Source organism: Chlorocebus sabaeus, chromosome 8 (assembly GCF_047675955.1).
Source record: "Chlorocebus sabaeus isolate Y175 chromosome 8, mChlSab1.0.hap1, whole genome shotgun sequence".
NCBI lineage: Eukaryota > Metazoa > Chordata > Mammalia > Primates > Cercopithecidae > Chlorocebus > Chlorocebus sabaeus.
The window spans coordinates 117989294-118010229 of NC_132911.1; the positions used below are offsets into that span (position 1 = coordinate 117989294).

Sequence of the window (20936 nt, forward strand, 5' to 3'; positions counted from 1 at the left end):
TCTGAATGCCTTTCGTATTTTTCTTGCTTTTGTTACACAGACTAGAGCTTCCATTATAATGATGAATAGAAGTTGTAAGAGCAGATGACCTTGACTTTCTGCTACCATTAAAGGGGAAATGTTTAGTTTACGATGAGCTATGATGTCAGCAAGAGGTTTCTCTGCAATGCCCTTTTTTAGATTGAGGAACTTCCCAATGATTCCTAGACTGCTGAGAGTATTTATCAGGGATGGATTTTCAATTTATCAAAATTTTTTTCTGCGTTTATTGAAATTATCATAGTATTTCCCTTCTATGAATCTGTTAAATATGATGACATGCTAATTCTCAAAGGTTAGAATATTTTCACTTTTCTGACCCACTTTGTCAGGTTATATTAACACTTGATTTTCTAGAAAAAAAAGCAGCTTTTGATTCAGTGATTTGATTTATTATTTTTCTATTTTTTATTTTGTTGATAATTCTTATCTTTATTAACATTTTGTATTTATCAATGGCTTTAAGGAACTTAACTTTTCTTCATATTTCTTGTACTTGGGCTTGCTGAACTTCTTGGCTCTGTTGGTTGATGTTTTTTAATAAAACATGGAAACATTCCCATCACTATTTCTCAAATATTTGTCTGCCTCTCCTATTATCCTTGTAGACCCAAATTATGCATGTATTTGATCACTTAAACATCTCCCATAATTCGCATAAGCTATTTACTACTTTTAAGACCCTTTTAAATTTGTATTAATTTTATATAGTTTCTATTGTTGGACTTTAAGTTAAATAATATAGTTTTATTTTTTGCTTGGTTTTCTGCAGTTTCTAATACTTTATTTCATAGACTGTTTTTCAGAGCTTTCATTTTTTATGTCTGGAAGTTAAATTTGACCTTTTTTACATTTTCTATATTTATTAATATCCTCAATTTTTATATACCTCATTGAACATATAAATTTGATTGAAAAAAATAATTTCAGTGTCTTTGTCTACTGAGTCTGTCATATTATTTCTACATATGATTTGGTTTATTATTCTCCCAATTAATGGTCAGATTTCTATGCTTTTTGAATGCCTGATTAATTTTGACTACAGTTTATATATTGTGAATTTTTTGCCTTTATCCTGCTAGCTCCCGTATATTTGTGTATTCACAAAAATGTTATTGAGCTTTGTTCTAAGACACAGATAAATTTCTTGGAAATAGTTTGTTTCCTCTAAGGCTTATTCTAGTCTTTGAACAAAGGACCCAGTAACCTAGCAATCTGTTGCTGATTTATTTTTGCCACTATTGAGTCAATATCCTTCCAAATAAGAATAGAAAATATTATCCTGTTTTTATTAGCATTGGGGATTGTTTTTCTGCTTTTTTTTTTTTTTTTGGGTGGTGCTTTCTCTGACTTTTTTTTTTTTATATACACTCACATGCTGTTGAGTCCTCAGGTAAAATCTTGAGAGCGATATCTGGATCTCTCTCTCCCTCTCTCTGCTAGTGTGTTTTCTTGCAAATTCTTTATGCCTCCTGAACTCGGAAGAATACTGGGCTCCAACTTTATCTTCCTGTACTGCAGCGTCAAACCACATTGCAGTTCATATGCTGGGGGATCATAAGACCATTTGTTTCCTCTTTTTCAGGAAACCTCTCTTGCAATTCTTAATATCTACAGTTTGAAAACTAAAGGTTTATTCTTTTATTATTTTTTCAGAATATTAAACTCTTTCAAGCAGCAGAGTACATTCCATCCCATCCCTGTTACTCTACCTTGCCCTGAAAAAAAAAATCCATTATGACTTGTAATTTTAAAAACTAAATGTAAAAGTGTCAGTTGTTTCAGATGTGTTGTATTAATGAGGAAAGTAATAGAGTAAAACTATTGATCATATTTCATGCTTACTATACCATTGATGTACAATAGTCCACATACGGTGTTATAATTTAATGGATTTTTTAATATATTACTATTTGACCAATGTCACTGGATTCAAAACACAAGTATTTATGTGAAGATGTAAAGGATAAATAAAATGTTCTGTGATTTAAATATATATCAGAAATTTAATCACCTGGTAAAGGTCAATATAAAGCCAACTGAAACTATAAACATTTTTCTTTGAAAACATAAACCAATGTAGCAGATGCTGAAATTGGGAGCAATTTTGTTAAAATTCATCAAAGAAAATGGAAAGAAGAAAAGTTCACTTTAATTTCACTGGGTAACATAAAAATACATTTTTACTGTCAGATTATTTGCAAGTTATATTTAAAGATACCATCTCTGTGAATATTTATGTACTGTTAACATGACTCCTCTTCTAGTAGTCAGAAATTTGTGTTCAGCTGTCACTCACGGCAGCTACTTCAGACTTTCTGCTTTAAAAAAATCGTTGAACAGTTTAGCATCTTTCTTCAAGGACATTCTTTTATAGGATGTCAGGGAGCACCCTGAAAAAACACGAGATAAAACTTTATGTTTCCTTTTAGAGGACAGTAACCACCCCATAAAAACTTCAGTCATAATTTCCATGATATATTTTGGATGAGGTTGGGGTAGGCTTGAGCTTGGACAATGTTTCAAAACCTATTTCATTTTATTAAAACACAAATAAAAAAATTATAATCAGAAACATTAAACAAAATTTCTAATGCTATAATTTACTCTTGAGTCAAATGGAGTTATTGTTAATATTGATGAGATTTACATTTTTCATTTAAAATAAGTGTTGTACCTAGCACATTGGGTTTCTCAGATCATTTTTAAAACATTTACTGTCTTTTTAAGTTTAAAATATTTTTTGATTTACAGAAAACTGGCAAAGACACTGCAGAGAGCTCTCATATGCTAAACACCCAATTTCCTTATTATTAGCATTTTAAATTAAATTGATTTGTTATAATTAATAAACCAATATTGATACATTATTATTAATGAAAGTCTGTACTGTATTCATATTTCCTTATTTTTTACCTATTGTCATTTTTATTTCCTAGGATCTCACCTAGGATGCCATATTAGATTTAGTTATTTTTCTCTTTAGGATTGGCTGCAACACTTTTTCAGGCATTCTTGTTTTTGATAACTTTGACAGTTTTGAGGAGGACTGGTCATGTATTTGGAAAATATCCCTTATGGATACCTTCTCATGTTTAAACTGATTTTTTATTTTTATTTATTTATTTTTTTTAAGGAAGATCATAGAGGTAAGTGACATTTTCATTTCATCATATCAGATATATGCTGACAACATGATTGATCGCTGATGCTGTTGATCTATCAGCTTTGAGATAGTGCTTCTTAGTTTTCTTCACTGGAAAGTTATTATTTTCCCATCTTTTTATATTGTATTCTTTGGAAGAAAGTCACTATGTGCAGCCCACTTTAAAGGGAAGGCATTACAACCACCACCTGAATAAGAGTTTCTACCTAACTTCATTGGTATTTTCCTTGATGAGATACTTCTCTTCTCCACATATATTTATTTACTCAATTATTTACAATACTATGAATGTATTTTACACCATTAATTTTACACGTTGGGATATAATCTATTATGACATGATTGATTTTGCTACTCAAATTGTGATAGTTTTATCATTGGGAGCTCTTTCCCTTTGTTTCTATGTGCCTTTGACACACCACCATCATTGTGTGCAGGTTTTTGCTTTTGTTTGGTTTTGGTTTTGATTTTTTTTAATACCTTCTTACTTTCTAGAACTGCAGGATTCTCCAGGCTCATCTTGTATATTTCATGGCTCAGGCACTGAATCACCATTTTCTCCACGGAGCACTTGTACCTTGTATTGGAGAATAACATCAGAAATCAAGATCTAGATGTGTTCTCGATTTCTTAAAAGTGTTTTCACTTTTAAGTGGGAGCTTAAATACTGAGTATACACGGACACAAAGAAGGTAACAAAAGACATAGAGGCCTGCTTGAGGGTGAAAACTGAGAGGAGAATGAAGATAAAAAACCTACCTGTTGGGTACTATGCTTATTACCTGGGTGACAAAATAATTTGTACACCAAACCCCTGTGACATGGAATTTACCTATACGGCAAACCTTCCTATGTATTCCCAAACCTAAAATAAAAATTTAAAAAAACCCAGAATGCTAGATGTGCTTATTGTTACAAGAAAATCAATGCTTCTAGGCTCTCTCAACTGACAAAGTAAGGAAATACATACGCAAATACAAACCCATGTATACCCTACACATTATCTATCATCTATCTAAATTTACATAAGATGAAACATGACTTGATACCGATTTCTCCAACTCTAATTGAATACCACAGACATCACTCTAGTGGTCTCATCTTGTTGGTTTGTTAACTTCCATCGTAAAAGTGAGAAACCTGCATTAAGAAGACTATGTTCAGCTTTGAAAGAAAGTGTAAAATCATTTTCCAAAGTAGATGTACCAAGTGTTCAATTTACTCAATTATTCAATGCAAATGTACATGTACAGGAGTTCCAGATTGTTAACATATGCCCTGTGGGGACAAGATATGATCTTTTCCTGTGCAGAGTTTATGTACAGATTATATTGCCTTCAGTCTTACAGAACCCAACCTTCTCCAAAGTTGCTTAGGTCATCACCATTTCTGCATTGCCTTCAGGTAGGTTGCTTCATACATTGGTAAATACAGTTAGATTCTTTTATCACACTGAACATTCCATCCTGGGACTCCTTGACTTCCTATTTCTTAATAATTTGCATTTATCAGCTTTCATGTTCTATGCTGCAAAGTGCAACAGGTTTTGACAATTGCATAGTAGTATGAATCCATCATTATGGTGTTATACAGAATAATTTCAACGCCCTAAGAAAATGCATGTGCTTCATGAGTTCAGTCTCTGCCCAAACCCTTGACAAACACTGCTTTATTTATAGTTTCTATTGTTTTGCCAATAAATTGCAATCATGTAGCAGATAGACTTTACAGAATGTCTTTCTTCATTTAGCAGTATTCATTTGAGATTCATCATGACTTTGAATAGCTTGATAGTTTATATCTATTTATTGCTGAATAATATTATACAATATATTTTTCTGTTCCGTATTTAAGAATATATTGGTTGTTTCCAGTTTATTGTGATGATGTATAAAGCTGTTGTTAATATCTACATAAAGATTTGTGTGGGGACAATTTTTCAAATCACTGGTTAAGTAACTAGGACCACAATGGCTGGATTGTAAAATAAGCCTATGTTCAGCTTTGAAAGAAACTGTCAAACTATTTCCAAAAGTGAATGTAGCAGTTTACATTCCCACCAGCAATGAATGGAGCACTAGTTGTTCTGAATCTACAGCAGTTGATATTGTTTATTCATTTTTACTTTAGCTATTCTAATAGGTGTGATGTTATACCTTATGGATTTAATTTGCATTTCAAATAACAAATAATGTTGATTATCTTTTCATCTGTGTATCTTCTTACATGAGGTATCGATTTAGATCTTTTGCCTATTTTGTAATTGTGTCATTTGTTTAGTTTTAGGTGTTCTTTGTGTATTTTTTAGTGTTCAGTTTTAGGTGTTCTTTGTGTATTTTAGATACAAGTCATTTTGGGGGAAAAAAAAAAATGACTGTTTCTAGTTGAGGAGATTAACTGCTAGTTCAAAACCTATATGTGATTTTTTAGACCTGACCACAGGCAACTACAAAGGCTTTGCCTGGCAGGACTCATGGGAATAAACTGCCCTCCCACTGACCAGACTGGGTGCACAGCCAGTTCATTACAGTCTCTGAAGGGAGTTGCATTTGAGAACTCACGGCCTTTTAACTGGTCAGGCTCTTACCGTATTTAAATTCCTAGTGCCTTCATTCCTAGATCTCTTTATCTGAGGTCTAGGACAGAGAGTTCTTCTTCAAGTACCTCTGCTGAGACCTCCTGGAGGAGCAGAAGGTGGGAAAACTTCAAGATATGCTTTTTTCCCACTTTGACTCAGCACAGTAATTTTTCACTCCTAGCTCTTCCTCCTCATCCTGCTCCTGACACCAGGGTCTATAAAGCTGCCTGACCCTATTGTTTGCGACGTCCTCAAGAGAGAAATGATCCACTTCTCTGTGCAACACAAACGCCTCCACCTGTGTGTCTTTCCGTGGGAGAATTGAGACAGAGAGTTGGGGCTTCCTTCGGTTTTAGACTTCTGCTTATGCCATCACAGCATGTGATTAAAGGTTTAACTCCTTTATTTTATTTTGTTGTTTTAATTGGATCCTCCAACATTTGCTTTAATTGCAGTCCCCTGATTCTAGGTTTTTATTTCTCTTTACAGTGTATTTCAGGGAAACATAGATATTAATTTAAAAAAAGTCCAACTTATCAATTTTTTTTTCTTTTTTTTCTCTCAGGATTGTGTTTTCAGTGTTGTGTTGAAAAACTTGTCACCAAAACAAGGTCATATAGATTTTCCCTTATGTTTTATTTTGTAAGTATTATAGTTTTACATTTTACTTTTAGGTCTATGAGCCATTTTGAGATAATTATTAAGAATATAATTGGGTCTCTGCACAGGTATTTTTTTTTTCCTTTTTGCACATGGATATCCCGTTGTTACAGAAACATTTGTTATAGTCTATTCTTTCTTAATTAAATTGGCTTTCAAACATTGTCAAAAATTAATTGATTGTATTTTATTAGTTTGTTGCTGGAAATCAATTTTGTCCAATTTACCTATGTTTCTACTATTTTATGAATAATATCCTGTTTTGGTTCTTATAACTGTGTAATTAATGTAGAAATTGAGTAGTGTGAGTGTTTTTATATTTTTGAGCAGTATCTTGTAGCTATTCTAGGCATTTTGCCTTTCTATATAAACTTTAGAACAGGTTTATTAACATCAATAATAGTCTATTGGGATTTTGATTGGGATTGCATGAAATGCACAGACCAAACTGGAAAGAATTGACATTTTAATAATATCAAATCTTTCAATCCATGAACACGGAATATTTCTCCATTTATTTAATTATTTATTGATTTTTTTCACCATATTTTGTAGTTTTCTGCAAACAGATTCTGGACATATTATATCAAATTATGTAAAGATTAGAACTTCCCTCTGCTTCTATTTTCTGAGAGATTTTGTAAAAATTGGTATTATTTTTTCTTAAATGTTTGTTAAAATTATCTAGTAAAACCATACGTCTCTGGTGCTCTCTCTTTTGGAAAATTTGTGATTATTTAATTTATTTAATATATTTTGAAATATTCAAGGTATTATTTCTCCATTTTTCATTTTTGGTAGTCTTTTAAGAAACTGTTTCATTTTACCTAAGGCAGAAAATTGGTGGCTTTGAGATGTTTGTTGTATTTTTTATTTAAATTTTACTGCCTATCAGTTGATAGTGATGGATCCCTCTCACTCTGATGTTGTAATTTGGGTCATCTCTCTTTTTTTCTTGATTATTCTGGATAGGGGTTTTTGAATCATATCAATCTTCTTAAAGAAAAAGCTTTAACTTTTTTTTTAATTTTAGTTTTTATTTTTGTGAGTACATAGTAGACATATATATTTACGAAGTACATGAGATGTTTTGATACATACATGCATTATGTAATCATCACATTATGGAGAATGGGGTATCCATCCCCTCAAGCACTTATCCTTTGTTTCAAAGTACAAGATTTTGGTTTCAATTTATTTGTTTTATATTTTAATATTCTTGATATTTTTCTAATATTAATTTTAATTTTATGCTACTTTCTGACTGCCAACTCAGTCTTTATTCTCTAGTTTCTTAGAGACTTAGGTTATTGATTATAGATCTACCATATTTTCTAATATATGAATTTAGTTCAGTAAATTTATCCTAGGCATGGCTTTTCCTACACTGTGCAAATTTTGATTAATTTTATTTTTATTTTTGTACTAGTTTATTGCTGCAGAGGCTTCTGTTTCAGGTAAGCAGATGTTGGCCGTGACTCTCTGGAGTGATCTATCACCCCAGATATTGGATTAAAACTTTGCCTTGCAAATTCAATTCTCTGTTGGTCAAAGAAAATTCATTGATTTTAAGTTTTTCCAATTCATCTTGTTTTAAAGATAGAAGTCATGACTTCTAAGCTTTTTAAATGTCAGAGCTGAAATTAGAAGGCCACAATTATATATTTTAAGAACATAAAATGTCTCCCTTATTCCTACTATACAATTGGCTATAAATACTTGTCAGCTATGCTTTCTTCCTTCGATAAACCTAAATTGGCATACAACCACTGAGTTCCAGGTACTCAGCAAGGTGTCTAAGATTTAGTAACGACACAACTTGACCTTTGTTTTCCAGGAGACTTTAAAGCTTTTATTCACCTTTTACATTATACCAAGTAGTTTTCACAGCTGCAGAGAAGTCACTCTTCATCTTTCCAATTAGAGTTGTTATACTCAAATGGTACTTGCATTCAGTATGCAATTTTATCATTTCACTCTGCTATAAATGACAGTTACCCAAGCTACCAGTTAACAATAGAAATAATATGTAGGAGCATCACACTAGAGAAAACTTCAACAAACTAGAGTTAGAGCACAAATAATTGAATGAGAAGCTTCTGAATTTTTAAAATATTATTCAATGTTATAGAAGTGTTTCTCTTTCATATTTACCTCAGCCCATTCTCTGAGTCATATGTCAGGCACTTAATAATAGTTTCTTGTCTCTTGTGCATCTGTAACTGAGTTCCTAAATATAGAAGTTATCATCTGGTACAATTATACTACTGATTGCTATAAAGTTCACAGAAATTTCAGAAAATCTATTCAAAAATCCATTATCCTGCGTTGTGTGTTAGATTAATCCTAAGTACTGTATTTTATGTAGTGGATAAATTTGGATTTTATAATTAATAGCTACTTTTCCTATAATACATGAAGGGATATTAATGAATAGAATAGATAGTAAAAACAAGACAAAACAAAGCAAAATGATAAGAACCTTTACATGTTCAGATTTTTTAAAAAACTTTAGAATTGATTTTGGAATGACATAATCTACAAGACAGTTTGTTCTGCTGGCAAGTGAATTCAGTTCTATTTTTCTAAGAATTGAATTCAATTTTGAGTTAAATAACCCATTTACCTGTCATTTCTCAGAACCTCTGAAACTGTTTCACTTTTTACATCTACACTTTCAATTAGAAAGAAAATTTTGATCTGAGGCAAACAAGAAGATTCAGCTTTGAGTCCAGTTTTATTCTGCTGTTTCCAAAATTCAGAGGGAACTTAAGTTAAATCTTGTAGTCAGACACTCTTTAGATAACTAGCTTAAGACATACTCTCTCATTCTCTGGAGTTAGTTCCTTTCTGAAACACTTCTAGCATCATCATTCTTATTTATATTTTGTTGTTTTATGAATATATCACTTCTCTTGTAATGTATTTTCTTGTGTATCTATGGAAAATTTTAGAAGATTGAAAGTATCTTTTATGATGATTTCGTTTAAATAAAGCCATTAAAGAGGTATTTTAAGTTAAGCTGTGGTTCATGCCCATCTTCTCTGGAAGAAGTTCAAATTATGGTTTTATTATTTAGTAAATATGTAACCTTGACAACTCACTTAACCTGCCATTGCTTCAGTTTCTTCATCTGTAAACTAAAAAACTAACAATAAACTGTTCAGCTACTAAACAGAGTACTTATCAGATTAAATGACTTAATATAAGTAAAGTTATCTGAGGGTACTGGTTAAGAGCATGGATTTTTTAAAAACTAAACCAAGAACATAGCACAAGATCTACTTTTAGGCAGAGATAGATTCCAAATCATATTAACTTTTCTACTTGTGCCTGGAGTAATTATTTTTCCTCCTACTTAAAAAAAATAAGCCATTAAGCCATTTCTGATTTACATAAAATAGTGTCATTCTAGTCTGATTTCTTTATTTTTATTGTAGGCACCTAAAACAATGACACCCATCTTTGATTCTCTCAGGTCTTATAATGCAAATGGTCTCCTTTTGCCTCTGGCACAATGATATTTTCTTTACTTGTGTTTCATATCACATCTGTTTCGTTCAGTCTCTCTCTCTCATTCTCTTTCTCTTCCTCCCTCCTTTCTTCCTCTTCTCTTTCTCCTTTTCTTCCTCTCCTTGACCCTTAACTCTTTATTTTTTCTTCCCACTCAAGCTTCTTGAGTTGTCTATGCTTGTTGGCTACGTGTATTTTATTTCTTTCTTTCACCCTTCAACTGACTGTTGTCTGTTTGCATCCCAAAACACATATTAAAGTTGGTCTCCAAGATCTCCATTGACCATTTCAATCTTTAACCTACTTTAAATCTCTGCATTATTTTTCACTGTATGCCATTCATTTCATCTTGAAATGTTTTCTAATGGGACAACAACCTTATCTAGTTAGCTTCAGAGTATCTGAGATTCGACTTCAAGGATGACAATTTCCTTACCTTTTCTATCAATAATCAAGATATTCCTTTCCAGTTCTCTCTTTCCTCTGGCATAGCCCACTCTCCTTGGGCAATGGTACCTACATCTATAGTTTTAATTATTCCCAAATCTACACTTTCGTGACTTCTCACTCTCTCTTAAGTTTGAGAGCCATGTATCCAACTGTCTTCGGTGTTTTATTTTTTCTAGATGCTTAGTAGTTCCATTATGCTCCAACAATTTTGGTTGCTCATTTTAGGACAATTAATTTGGGAAAGAACTGTAATTTGGGGCACCAGCAACTTAATTATACTTCCCAAAATATAGATAAAATGTACACCTCTTGATAAAGTGACTATCTGTTAAAATACTTTTGCAATACAAGATGAACTTGATATAGCATGGTATATAAGATACTCCATGACATAACCCCTGCTTGTAAATCTCGGCAATCCTTGTTAAATGTAAGCCTTCTATGAATATGGTAAGTGTAAAAAACTGCCCATACTCTGCCCTTTTCCACCTTAATCTTTAAACTTAAAATGTCTTATTACATCATTTATAGTCTCACTGATTGAAACTACTTTAAAATAGAATAAGTAGTCAATGAACTTTTTTCTAAGTCATTAGCTCTTGTAGGTTTCCAAAATTATGCCATTAATGGCTCAACCATTAAAATATTTATTATTTCTTATATTTAGAAACATAGGTGAATAGTGTATTTATCTTGTAGACTTAACTTAGAAAGTGACAGTAAATAGTTAATTATATGTCAACTATGGCATTATTTGGCAACTTTTTATAAAGAAAACTGAGCTTCAGTTACAATAGAAACTTGGATTTTTACTTCTATTTTGTAGATTCCACATTTTGTTTCTTTTCAGACTACTAGTTACAGTTATTGACTTATTTATAATTAGATCTGGTGTCCAGATGTGCAAACTTCCTTAAATCAAATGTTACTTTTGTTTTCATCAATTTGTTTTCATTATATGAGAAAGCATATTAGAGCGGCTATTAAAGCTCTAATGTATTCCTTTTACTGTGACATTTTTTTCAACCCAAAAGCTGTTTTGCTATTATGTATTATTTGTTAAGGTCTTAACTATAATACATTTTATCTTTTTTTTAACTTTTATTTTAAATTTGGGAGTACAAGTGCAGGTTTGTTAGATAGGTAAACTTTGGTCATGAGTTTGTTTTACAGATTATTTCATCAAACAGGTATTAAACTTAATATGCATTAGTTATTTTTCTTGATGCTCTTCCCACCCTCCACCCTCCAAAAGACTTCAGTGTGCATTGTTCCACTCTGTGTATCTATATATCTCAACATTTAGCTCCCAATTTAAGTGAGAACATGTGTAATTTGTTGTCTGTTCCTGTGTTAGTTTGTTAGAGATAATGGCCTCTAGCTCTATCCGTGTTCCTGCAAAGAACATGATCTCATTTTTCTTAATTGCTGTGTAGTATTGCACAGCATATATATGGCACATTTTCTTTATCCAGTCTATCACTGATGGACATTTAGGTTGATTCTATATCTTTGTTATTGTGAAAAGTGCTGCAATGAACACACACATGTGTGTATCTTTATAATAGAATGATTTATATTTCTTTGAGTACATACCTGGTAATAGAGTTGCTGGGTTAAGTACTATTTCTGTATTTAGGTTTCTGAGGAATCACCACAGTGTCTTCCACAATGACTGACTGGCAGGGATGAATCTCTTAAGTGGAAATATTTATAGCAAAGAAAAAGTAAAGAAATACATACCTGTACTCTAAGAGGAATTTATTGGTGAGAAAAATATTGGTAAGATAGGTACATAAAAAATTCTATAAGTAACTCACAAAAAGAAGACAATAAAAAGAAAAATGGTAAGTGAGTTTTCAAAATTTTGATATATATGTTTAGCCTGGTAATTATAACAAGGCTTCTGTTTCTTCAAGGATTATTCTCATAATTATTCTTATATATCTCAATGGTAGGTAAAACATGGTGGGTAAAAATAAGAAAACAAAACAAAACAAAAATAAAACCTATAGATTTGGTGTTATGTTACCAGGTTTGAATCCTAGTTACATTATTTATTGATCATAGGGCTGTGGCTAGGATATTTAACATCTCTTAGCTTCATTTTCCTTGTTAATACAATAAAATTAAAGTAAGATTTTAAGGTTAATATAAAAATAAAGTGAGGTTATATAATTAAAGGACCTGGAGCATTGTAACTTTTAATTACTTGTTAATTTTCTTCCCATCTGTAGTAACAAAAATATGATTATCTTTTTTCTTAATTAATACTTAGGAAATGTGTTTTATTTTTTCTCTGAATTTTGAATGTATTCATATGGAATCCTAAAAGGAATTTGAAATGTTATTTTTTTTTGTAGTAATTGTTGCAAAGTGATTATTTTAAGTTAATTATGCACAACTATTAAGCTTTTGTTTTTAAGATTTGGTAGTTGTTAATCATTAGAGGTAGGTTGGAGATGGTTCATTACCAGTCTAAAAGGAAGGAACCTCAGTCTCTATTTTGTCATACTACATACATTCATAAGAAGATAAGCAGGAACATTTTTATATCTAAGTCTGTCATCTGGGATGAATGTCAGTTGTTTTTCCCCTGTGGTACCCAAAAGCACTAAGATAGTTTGGAATTTCGCTCCCCCCAAATCTCATAGGGGCAATGTAAGAATAGTCTAACACAGAAAATTGGTACTGAGTAGTGAAGCATTGCTATAAAGATACCTGATAATGTGTAAGCAGCTTAGAAACTGCATAACAGGGCTGGGCATGGTGACTCACACCTGTAATCTCAGCACTTTGGGAGGCCAAGGAGGGTGGACCATGAGTTCAGGAGATCGAGACCATCCTGGCTAACATGGTGAAACCCCATCTCTACTAAAAAATACAAAAAATTATCTGAGTGTGGTGGAGGGCACCTGTAGTACCAGCTACTCAGGAGGCTGAGGCAGGAGAATGGCATGAACCCAGGAGGCAGAGCTTGCAGTGAGCCGAGATTGCACCACTGCACTCCAGCCTGGGCAACAGAGACAGATTCTGTCTCAAAAAAAAAAAAAAAAAAAAAAAAAAACAATAAAAACAAAAAAAAACAAAAAAAACTGGATAATGGGCAAAGGTTGGAAGTTTGTAGGACTCAAAAGAAGATAGTAAAGATAGTAAAATAAGGGAAAGTTTGGCACTTCTTAGAAACTGGTTAAATTGTTGTGACCAAAATGCTGATAGTGATATGGAGAGTGAAGTCTAGGCTGATGAGGTCTCAGATGAAAATTAGGAACTTATTGGGAACTAGATCAAAGGTCACCCTTGTTATGCCATAGCAAAGAACTTGGCTATATTTTGTTCATGTTCTAGGGATCTGTGAAAGTTTAAAGTTAAGAGCAATGACTTAGGGTACCTGGCAGAAGAAATTTCTAAGCAGCAAAACATTTAAGATGTAACCTGGCTGCTTCTAACAACCTATCTCAGATACGGGAGCAAAGAAATGACTTAAAGTTGGAAGTTATGATTAAACAGAGAGCAGAGTATAAAAATTTGGAAAACTTGCAGCCTAGTCATGTGGCAAAGAAAGAAAAAAAAAAAGAAAAATCTAAACGTGTTGTGGAATAACCACTTGCTAGAGATATGAGCATAACTAAAAAGTAGCCAAGTGCGAATAGCGAAGACTATGGTAAAATGGCCTTGAAGACATTTCAGAGATCTTTGAGGCAGCCCCTCCCATTACGGGGGTCCAGAGGATTAGGTCTAAAGAATGGTTTGGTAGGCTAGACCAGGAGTGTCACTGACTTGCACTACGTTGGTAGGCTTCTCGCATCCAGGCCCCTGTGACAGCCTTGACTCAAAGGGCCCCATGTACAGCTTAGGATGGCAAATCCAGAGGGTACAAGTTGTAAGTCTTGATGGCTTTGAGGTGGTCTTAAGCCTGCAAGTTCACTGAGTACAAGAGGAAGCCTGGCAGCCTCTGCTTAGATTTCAGAAGATGTGTGAGAAGCCTGTGTGCCCAGGCAGAAGTCACTGCAGGGACAGAACCCTCACAGAGAACTTCCAGTAGGGCAGTGTCAAGGGCAAATGTAGTGTTGGAGGTAACACACAGAGTCCCCACTGGGACACTGCATGGTGGAGTTATAGGAAGGGGGCTGCCACCTGCCAGACCCCAGAATGATAGATTCACTGGTAGCTTGCACCCTGTACCTGGAAAAGCCACAGGTACTCAACTCTAACCCATCTGAGCAGTCACAGGACCTGTGCTCTGCAAAGCCACAGAGGTAGAGCTTCCCAAGGCCTTGTGAGCTCACTCTTGCACCAGTGGGCCCTGGACGTGGGACATGGAGTCAAATGAGATTATTTTGGAGTTTTAAGATGTAATGACTGCCTTGCTAGGTTTTGAACTTGTATGTAGCCTGTTACCCCTTTCTTTTGGTCAATTTCTCCCTTTTGGAATAAAAATGCTTATCCAATGCCTGCACCCCCATTGTATCTTGGAAGTAACTTGTTTTGGTTTTCCTGATTCATAAATAGAAGAAACTAATCTCAGATGAGACTTTGGACTTTTGACATTTGAGTGATGCTGATGATTCTGTTTTGCAATGTGAGAATAATATGAGATTTGGGGACCAAACGTGGAGTGACATAAGTTGAATATTGGTTCTCCCAAACCTCACGTTGAAATGTAATCACCAGTTTTGGAGGGGGGTGGGGATTGGTGGGAGGTGATTGGATCATGGGGGCAGATTTCTCATGAATGGTTTAGTACCACCTTCTTGGTGCTGTTCTCACAATAGTGAGTGAGTTTTCAGAGTTCCAATTGTTTAAAAGTGTCTGGCACCTTCCCATCTCTCTCTCTTGCTCCTTCTTTCACCATGTAATGTGGCTGCTGCCTCTTCACCTTCCATCATGAGTGAAAGCTCCTTAAAGTGTTTCTTTATAGCAATGCAAGAATGTCCTAACACAGGTACTATCATTGAAAAATTCACCTGATTCTATAAGTAGGGTTAGGCTAAATAATCAGGCAGTCTGAGGTGATAAAAGGTATTCTTGGAACCAATAACTCGGCTCAGAACCAGTTAAAAGTCAAATGGAGGATGCTATCCCTTAGTCTACAGGGCAAGGTTTCACTTGATCCTTACACCTTGACCATACAAAAGTGTAAAGGTTGTAGAAACTATTTTAAATAAAACAGCTTGAACACTAGTAATTTCATTAATAGGGATCCATTTTTAACATTCATTATGCTAATTGGTAAAGCTCCTGATGTTGAGTCAAGATGTAGATGTTAGAAATGCTTGATGAATTTACTTCTGCAGTATGGACTTCCTAACTTTAAATGTTAGCTGACCCCCTGGGGAAAATGATTGCAGGAATATGTCAACTAGATTCCCATAGTGTCTAGATTAACACAAATGCACATACATTGATTTAACATGGTCAATTCTGAAATATTTGAATATAAATTATAGACCTTATATAATTGTACCTTTAATCATATTTTCAAAATAGCAAAATTAAGTCAAAACTGGCTTATAAAATCCAGATTGTAATGTCCATTGGATTTACAGAAGTATCAGATGGATAATAGATTGATCTTAATTTTGCCCTTTAAATTAAATGCCAGAGTAGTATAAACCTGTGAGAATGTAAATTTGGGAACCAGAGTTGTATCCTCTGATCTTCTCTCATAGTAATAGTCTTCAAAATTGCAAGAAATAATCCTAGCACTTTGGGAGGCCAAGGCAGGTGGATGACTTCAGTCTAGGAGTTCAAGACCAGTCAGACAATGTGCAAAAATGCATGTCTCTACAAAAATATGAAAATTAGCCAGCCATGGTGGCATGTGCCTATAGTCTCAGCTCCTCAGGGGGCTGAGGGAGGAGTATTGCTTGAATCTTGGAGGTTGAGGCTGCAGTTATCCATAATTGACTGAGCTACTGCACTCTAGCCTGGGTGACAGAGCAAGAATTTGTCTCAAAAAAAAAAAGCAACAAAAGCGTGCCAAATATAAGATGTTATCTCATGGAAATAGCATGAAAAAGGATGATCTACATGAGTTGATTCACTAGTTGTATCTATTAAAAATAACCGCTTCATATAAACTAATACTACCTAATATTATTGATAGCTTACTCATGTCAGATGTTATTCCTTGAGCTTTTACATATAGTATTCATTCCTCAAAATAATCTCATAAATTACATACTATAATCATTATTTAATGAAGATAAAACCACTGAGGCAGAGAGCTTTTAAGTAACTCGCCTAAAGTCTAACAGGTAAAGAATTGATAATGTAGAATTAAAACGTAGGCGTGTGGCTCTGCAGGCCATACTCTCCAATGCTACAATACATTGATTGTGTCACAGTGTGTCTATGGGACTGACTTCATGGACCTATGACCTGTCCAGTTGCACAGGGTACCATGCTCACATGGATCTGCTCTTGGATTAATGCTGTGCTGCTGCCATTTTGGAATTCTTAATAATTTGCAACAAAAGACCCCACATTTTCATTTTGAATTGAACCCCACAAATTATGTAGCCCAACCTGAGTATGACTGTCTTGGCCATGAAATAATACACTTCATAGGTAGAAATGATATGAGGAAGTTCCTCTCACCAACAATCGTTAGAATGTGTAATTCAAACCAGTGGGAGAAAAATGAAACTATCACTAAATAAGATATTAATTACACTTTTTGTATAGCAAATAATGAATTGTTCTTTATAACAAATAAACATAAACCAAGTCGTCTCACAACTTCCTTATGAGTATAAGCACAAGAATATAATTACTTATCTTCATACTTACCATAAAAGGGAATATTCAAGAAATCTGAATATATTGGGAGTTTCAAACATACTTCTGTTGCCAAAATATTATTGGAGGAATGAGAGTCTATTGTTGAAAACTTAGAAAATAAAAAGACATAGTGCTTAGCAGTAAAATATCAAATTAAATCTAATTATTACGTAAATATGTTATTTTTCTCACCTGTTAATATTAACAGCAAAGTAATATTAATGTTTTCAATAGCTGAAAAAAACACCATGAACTGTGCATTACCATAAAAATTTGAGGTAAAATTACAAAACCTAGTTTTTCATATATGCATGAATATAGTTTTCACTGATTAGTAATTTAATTTTTTAAATAAATAAATGCCTGAAATTTAAAACAGCATTATTATAAAATTACAAATGTTTCTTTTTTTTTTGCTGAGTAAAACAAAGGAGCAAAATTCAATTCTTGTTGCAAAAGTGTTATATTTCTGAGTACATTTATGAGAGAGATTTCCGGATTTAATTTTCCTCATCTAAGCCATGTAGCTTAGCAATAGTGTCATTTGGGATAAATATATTTTCTTTACAAACTAGCTAATGCAGATTTTATGGATGAATAATTTACATAACTTTTGTTTCTGCCACCTTGTATTTATTGAAGTTTTATTTGACACCACACGATACATTTATGTATGATCACTTGGATTTTATCTTTTGAGGTAATTTGCCTTACATCATATTAAGTTCCAATTTATCAAAGAAAGAAGTGACTTCCGATAATCATAACCCTGAAATATATAAAAAAAACTATTTGGCATGTGCAATTACTCATTTCAGACATTCTTTTACATTTGAATCTAAAATTCGTGTACAAAATTTTATAAAATAAACTAAAGTAACACTCTATAAATATTCAACATCTGCTATTTTTAAAAGCCTGAACTCATTTCACTAATTGTCATGTGCTGATGTGGAAAATAACTGAAAGATCAGTTTCTTCCAGGATGTGCAGTTTAGCCAATATAAAGCCTGTTCAACAACAGCAAGAAACAAAAGTAGATATAAATCATTGAATTAAATCTTATTACAATCTAAGTGCTTCTCCTCTAATGATACTCACATAATTCTTATTGTATAATTCAAAAATATTAGAATAATTAAAATGATGTAGAATGCACATCTCTTAGAAGCATTAGAGTATTGTTAATTCTGACAGATTTCTATAATCCAAGTCACAGTCTTCTTTGCAGACTGTGTGATTATCTTACTTATGACTTATTCCTAATGTAAACAATATCTCCATGGAGAAAACATATTACTATTTAATGGCAATTTTAAAAAGCATTAAATTTGTTCATATTGGTGGATAAAGAACAATATTACAGTGTATATTAAGCACCAATCCTATGCATAGTACTTTGGTAAAATTAAAAAGACCAGAAAGAAAAAACATAACTATATTGCAATTGAGATGATATTAAAAATCATAAGTAGAAAAACAAAGCAAAGTCTTATAACAGACATTGAACAAAATAGACTCTCATTACTATGGAACACAAAAGAGGAAGAAAAGTGTTGATATGAAATACCTATGTCTAGATATTGGCTTCTTGATGATTTTTTATCTTTTATTCCTTATCGTATTCATTCCTTTAGTTATTTAAATATCCAGCAAGGGTTTTTGGACATCTTTGAGTAGAGAATAATTAAGTAATTATGTAATATGGATCTGAGGATATGAACTTTATGATTAATTCCTGTGAATAAGTTATGAAGTTTCTGTTATAGTGGTCATAAATGTAGGTAAGAATCCGTTATGTGTCTAGGTGGGAGTACAGAATGGAGAGCTGAAGATTATCTCTGATTACATATGAAAGTTCCACTGTGAAGTTATTGGTCAATGTTTTCTGGGGAAAGCACTTCAATGTAGGCAAAGTCTTTCTAACCTAAAGAAATTTAGAGTTAAATATAGGGAATAAAATAAATCAAAACAACATTTTGATATTTTGTGTATTTTGTGTTTCTTTTTTTACCTGCAATGTATGAAATGTGTTTCCTTTGTTTTGATTTCCTGGGCAGACCAAAGGGTAAAATATCCAAGCTGAGATATAACTGCCAAACAAGTTCACTAAACCCAGCTACAGGAGATGCATAACGTTTTAACTGACATACATTCATCTGATTCCTTCCACCTTGAAGTCTCTGATGAAGTAGCAAGGCAAAAATGTTCAATCTTTCTCCCGTCTTCTTCGGATTCATTAACATATCATATCCTTGAAGTAATTGCTGTCTCATTGATGTCTCATTTGATTTATCTAAAAGAACCTTCAGCTGGACATCAATACCCATATTTTTAAAAAATGTGTGTTGTTTTATTGGGCCCAGAGACGCTACTTTTCCCTGTGCCATTCTTTGCAAATAACTGAAGTCCACATTAGCTGTTAGATCTGCTGTTCCTGGGGCAATTAAGACATGAAACTTGTGGCCACAAAACCTTCTGAAGTCATCTGTCTTTGTTCCATCATGACCGTAATCAGCAACCAGTGCAGCACCTCCAGTTAGTGCAACGCATTGAGAAAGTTCCTTAGTGATCATACCAGCATCAGGAAACACTTCAACGTGATCGATTGTTTAATCTAGTGACTTCAGCCATTGAGACAATCTACTGTAATTGTGATTTGAATTAAAATTTTGATTAAGTGAATAAAATGGAGCTATTTATTTCACAAATATATAATGTTATTGCAGTATTTAGGACTATAAGGGCCTCTTATATTGATAAAGCTAACACTTACTTGGGAAGGTTTTAGTAGTCAGGCAATTGAAGCAAATTTAATGGAAATATTAGCTGGGCATAATGGTATTCATCTGTAGCCCCAGCTACTCTGGAGGGAATGAACCCAGAAGTTTGAGGCTGCAGTGAGCTGTGATCAGGAAATTGCACTCCATTTCACTCAAAATATGCTAAATTTATAAATTAAAATAATTTATAAGTTAATACCAAACATTTGGAAAAAATTCACTTCTAAAAGTTGTAATATTAATAAATCAAATAATAATATTCAAAAGAAATTATGAAGTAATTTTTACTATGCAAAGAAATGTTGCTTTCCAGAACATCTATGAGTTCATATTTACATACAGTCCTGCTCCATGTGTGATATGGATAACGTACACTTGACTTTCTTCTCCATTCTCCATCTATGCTTTTTCTATTCTCCTCACCACGAATTCCCCAATTAATACTCTGTTTCCACCTATTGAAGTAGTAGTCACATTTAAAGGACTGAGCTTAAATTTCATTATTCTATAATGTTTTCCAGATCTCTTTTTTAAAAATAAGGGTTTTTTTGTATTTTTTACTAATTTTTCCCAGTGATACTACTTTGCTCAATCATAACACAAGTAATAAAATATTACACTAATTTCCTTTAATGTTTGCAATATCTGTCCCCTTCTCTATATTGCAAGCTCCTTATATTAAAGGGACTATTATAAATTTGCTTTGAATAGACAACCATTAGATTATAATATCAAAATCAGCCTATCATGCCTAGCCAGCCTATAAGAAAATACTTAGCTTTGATTGTAAAAAAATAATATGTAGTATGTTAGATGAGAAAATAGTTACCAATATTAGATAAATTCAATTCAAACCCTACATTTCAATACTTATAAGTCTGTTTTACATAATTTCTATTATAAAACAGGAATTCGCTAACTCATTGGGGATCCATTTGGACAAAAGTTGATTCAGTAAATT

At 33.0% G+C, this 20936-nt stretch overlaps 1 protein-coding gene across 1 annotated transcript; it reads right to left on the minus strand.

Annotated features, from left to right (window-relative positions):
- Window positions 1–2343: 2343 nt before the first annotated feature.
- LOC103237717 (protein arginine methyltransferase NDUFAF7, mitochondrial-like) lies at window positions 2344–19801 on the minus strand (the record flags this gene model as incomplete). Its single annotated transcript, XM_073018619.1, has 4 exons — window positions 2344–2432; window positions 3694–3782; window positions 14592–14712; window positions 19207–19801. Coding segments are annotated over 4 exons (894 nt in total), but the record flags the coding sequence as incomplete, so codon positions are not given.
- Window positions 19802–20936: the final 1135 nt, after the last annotated feature.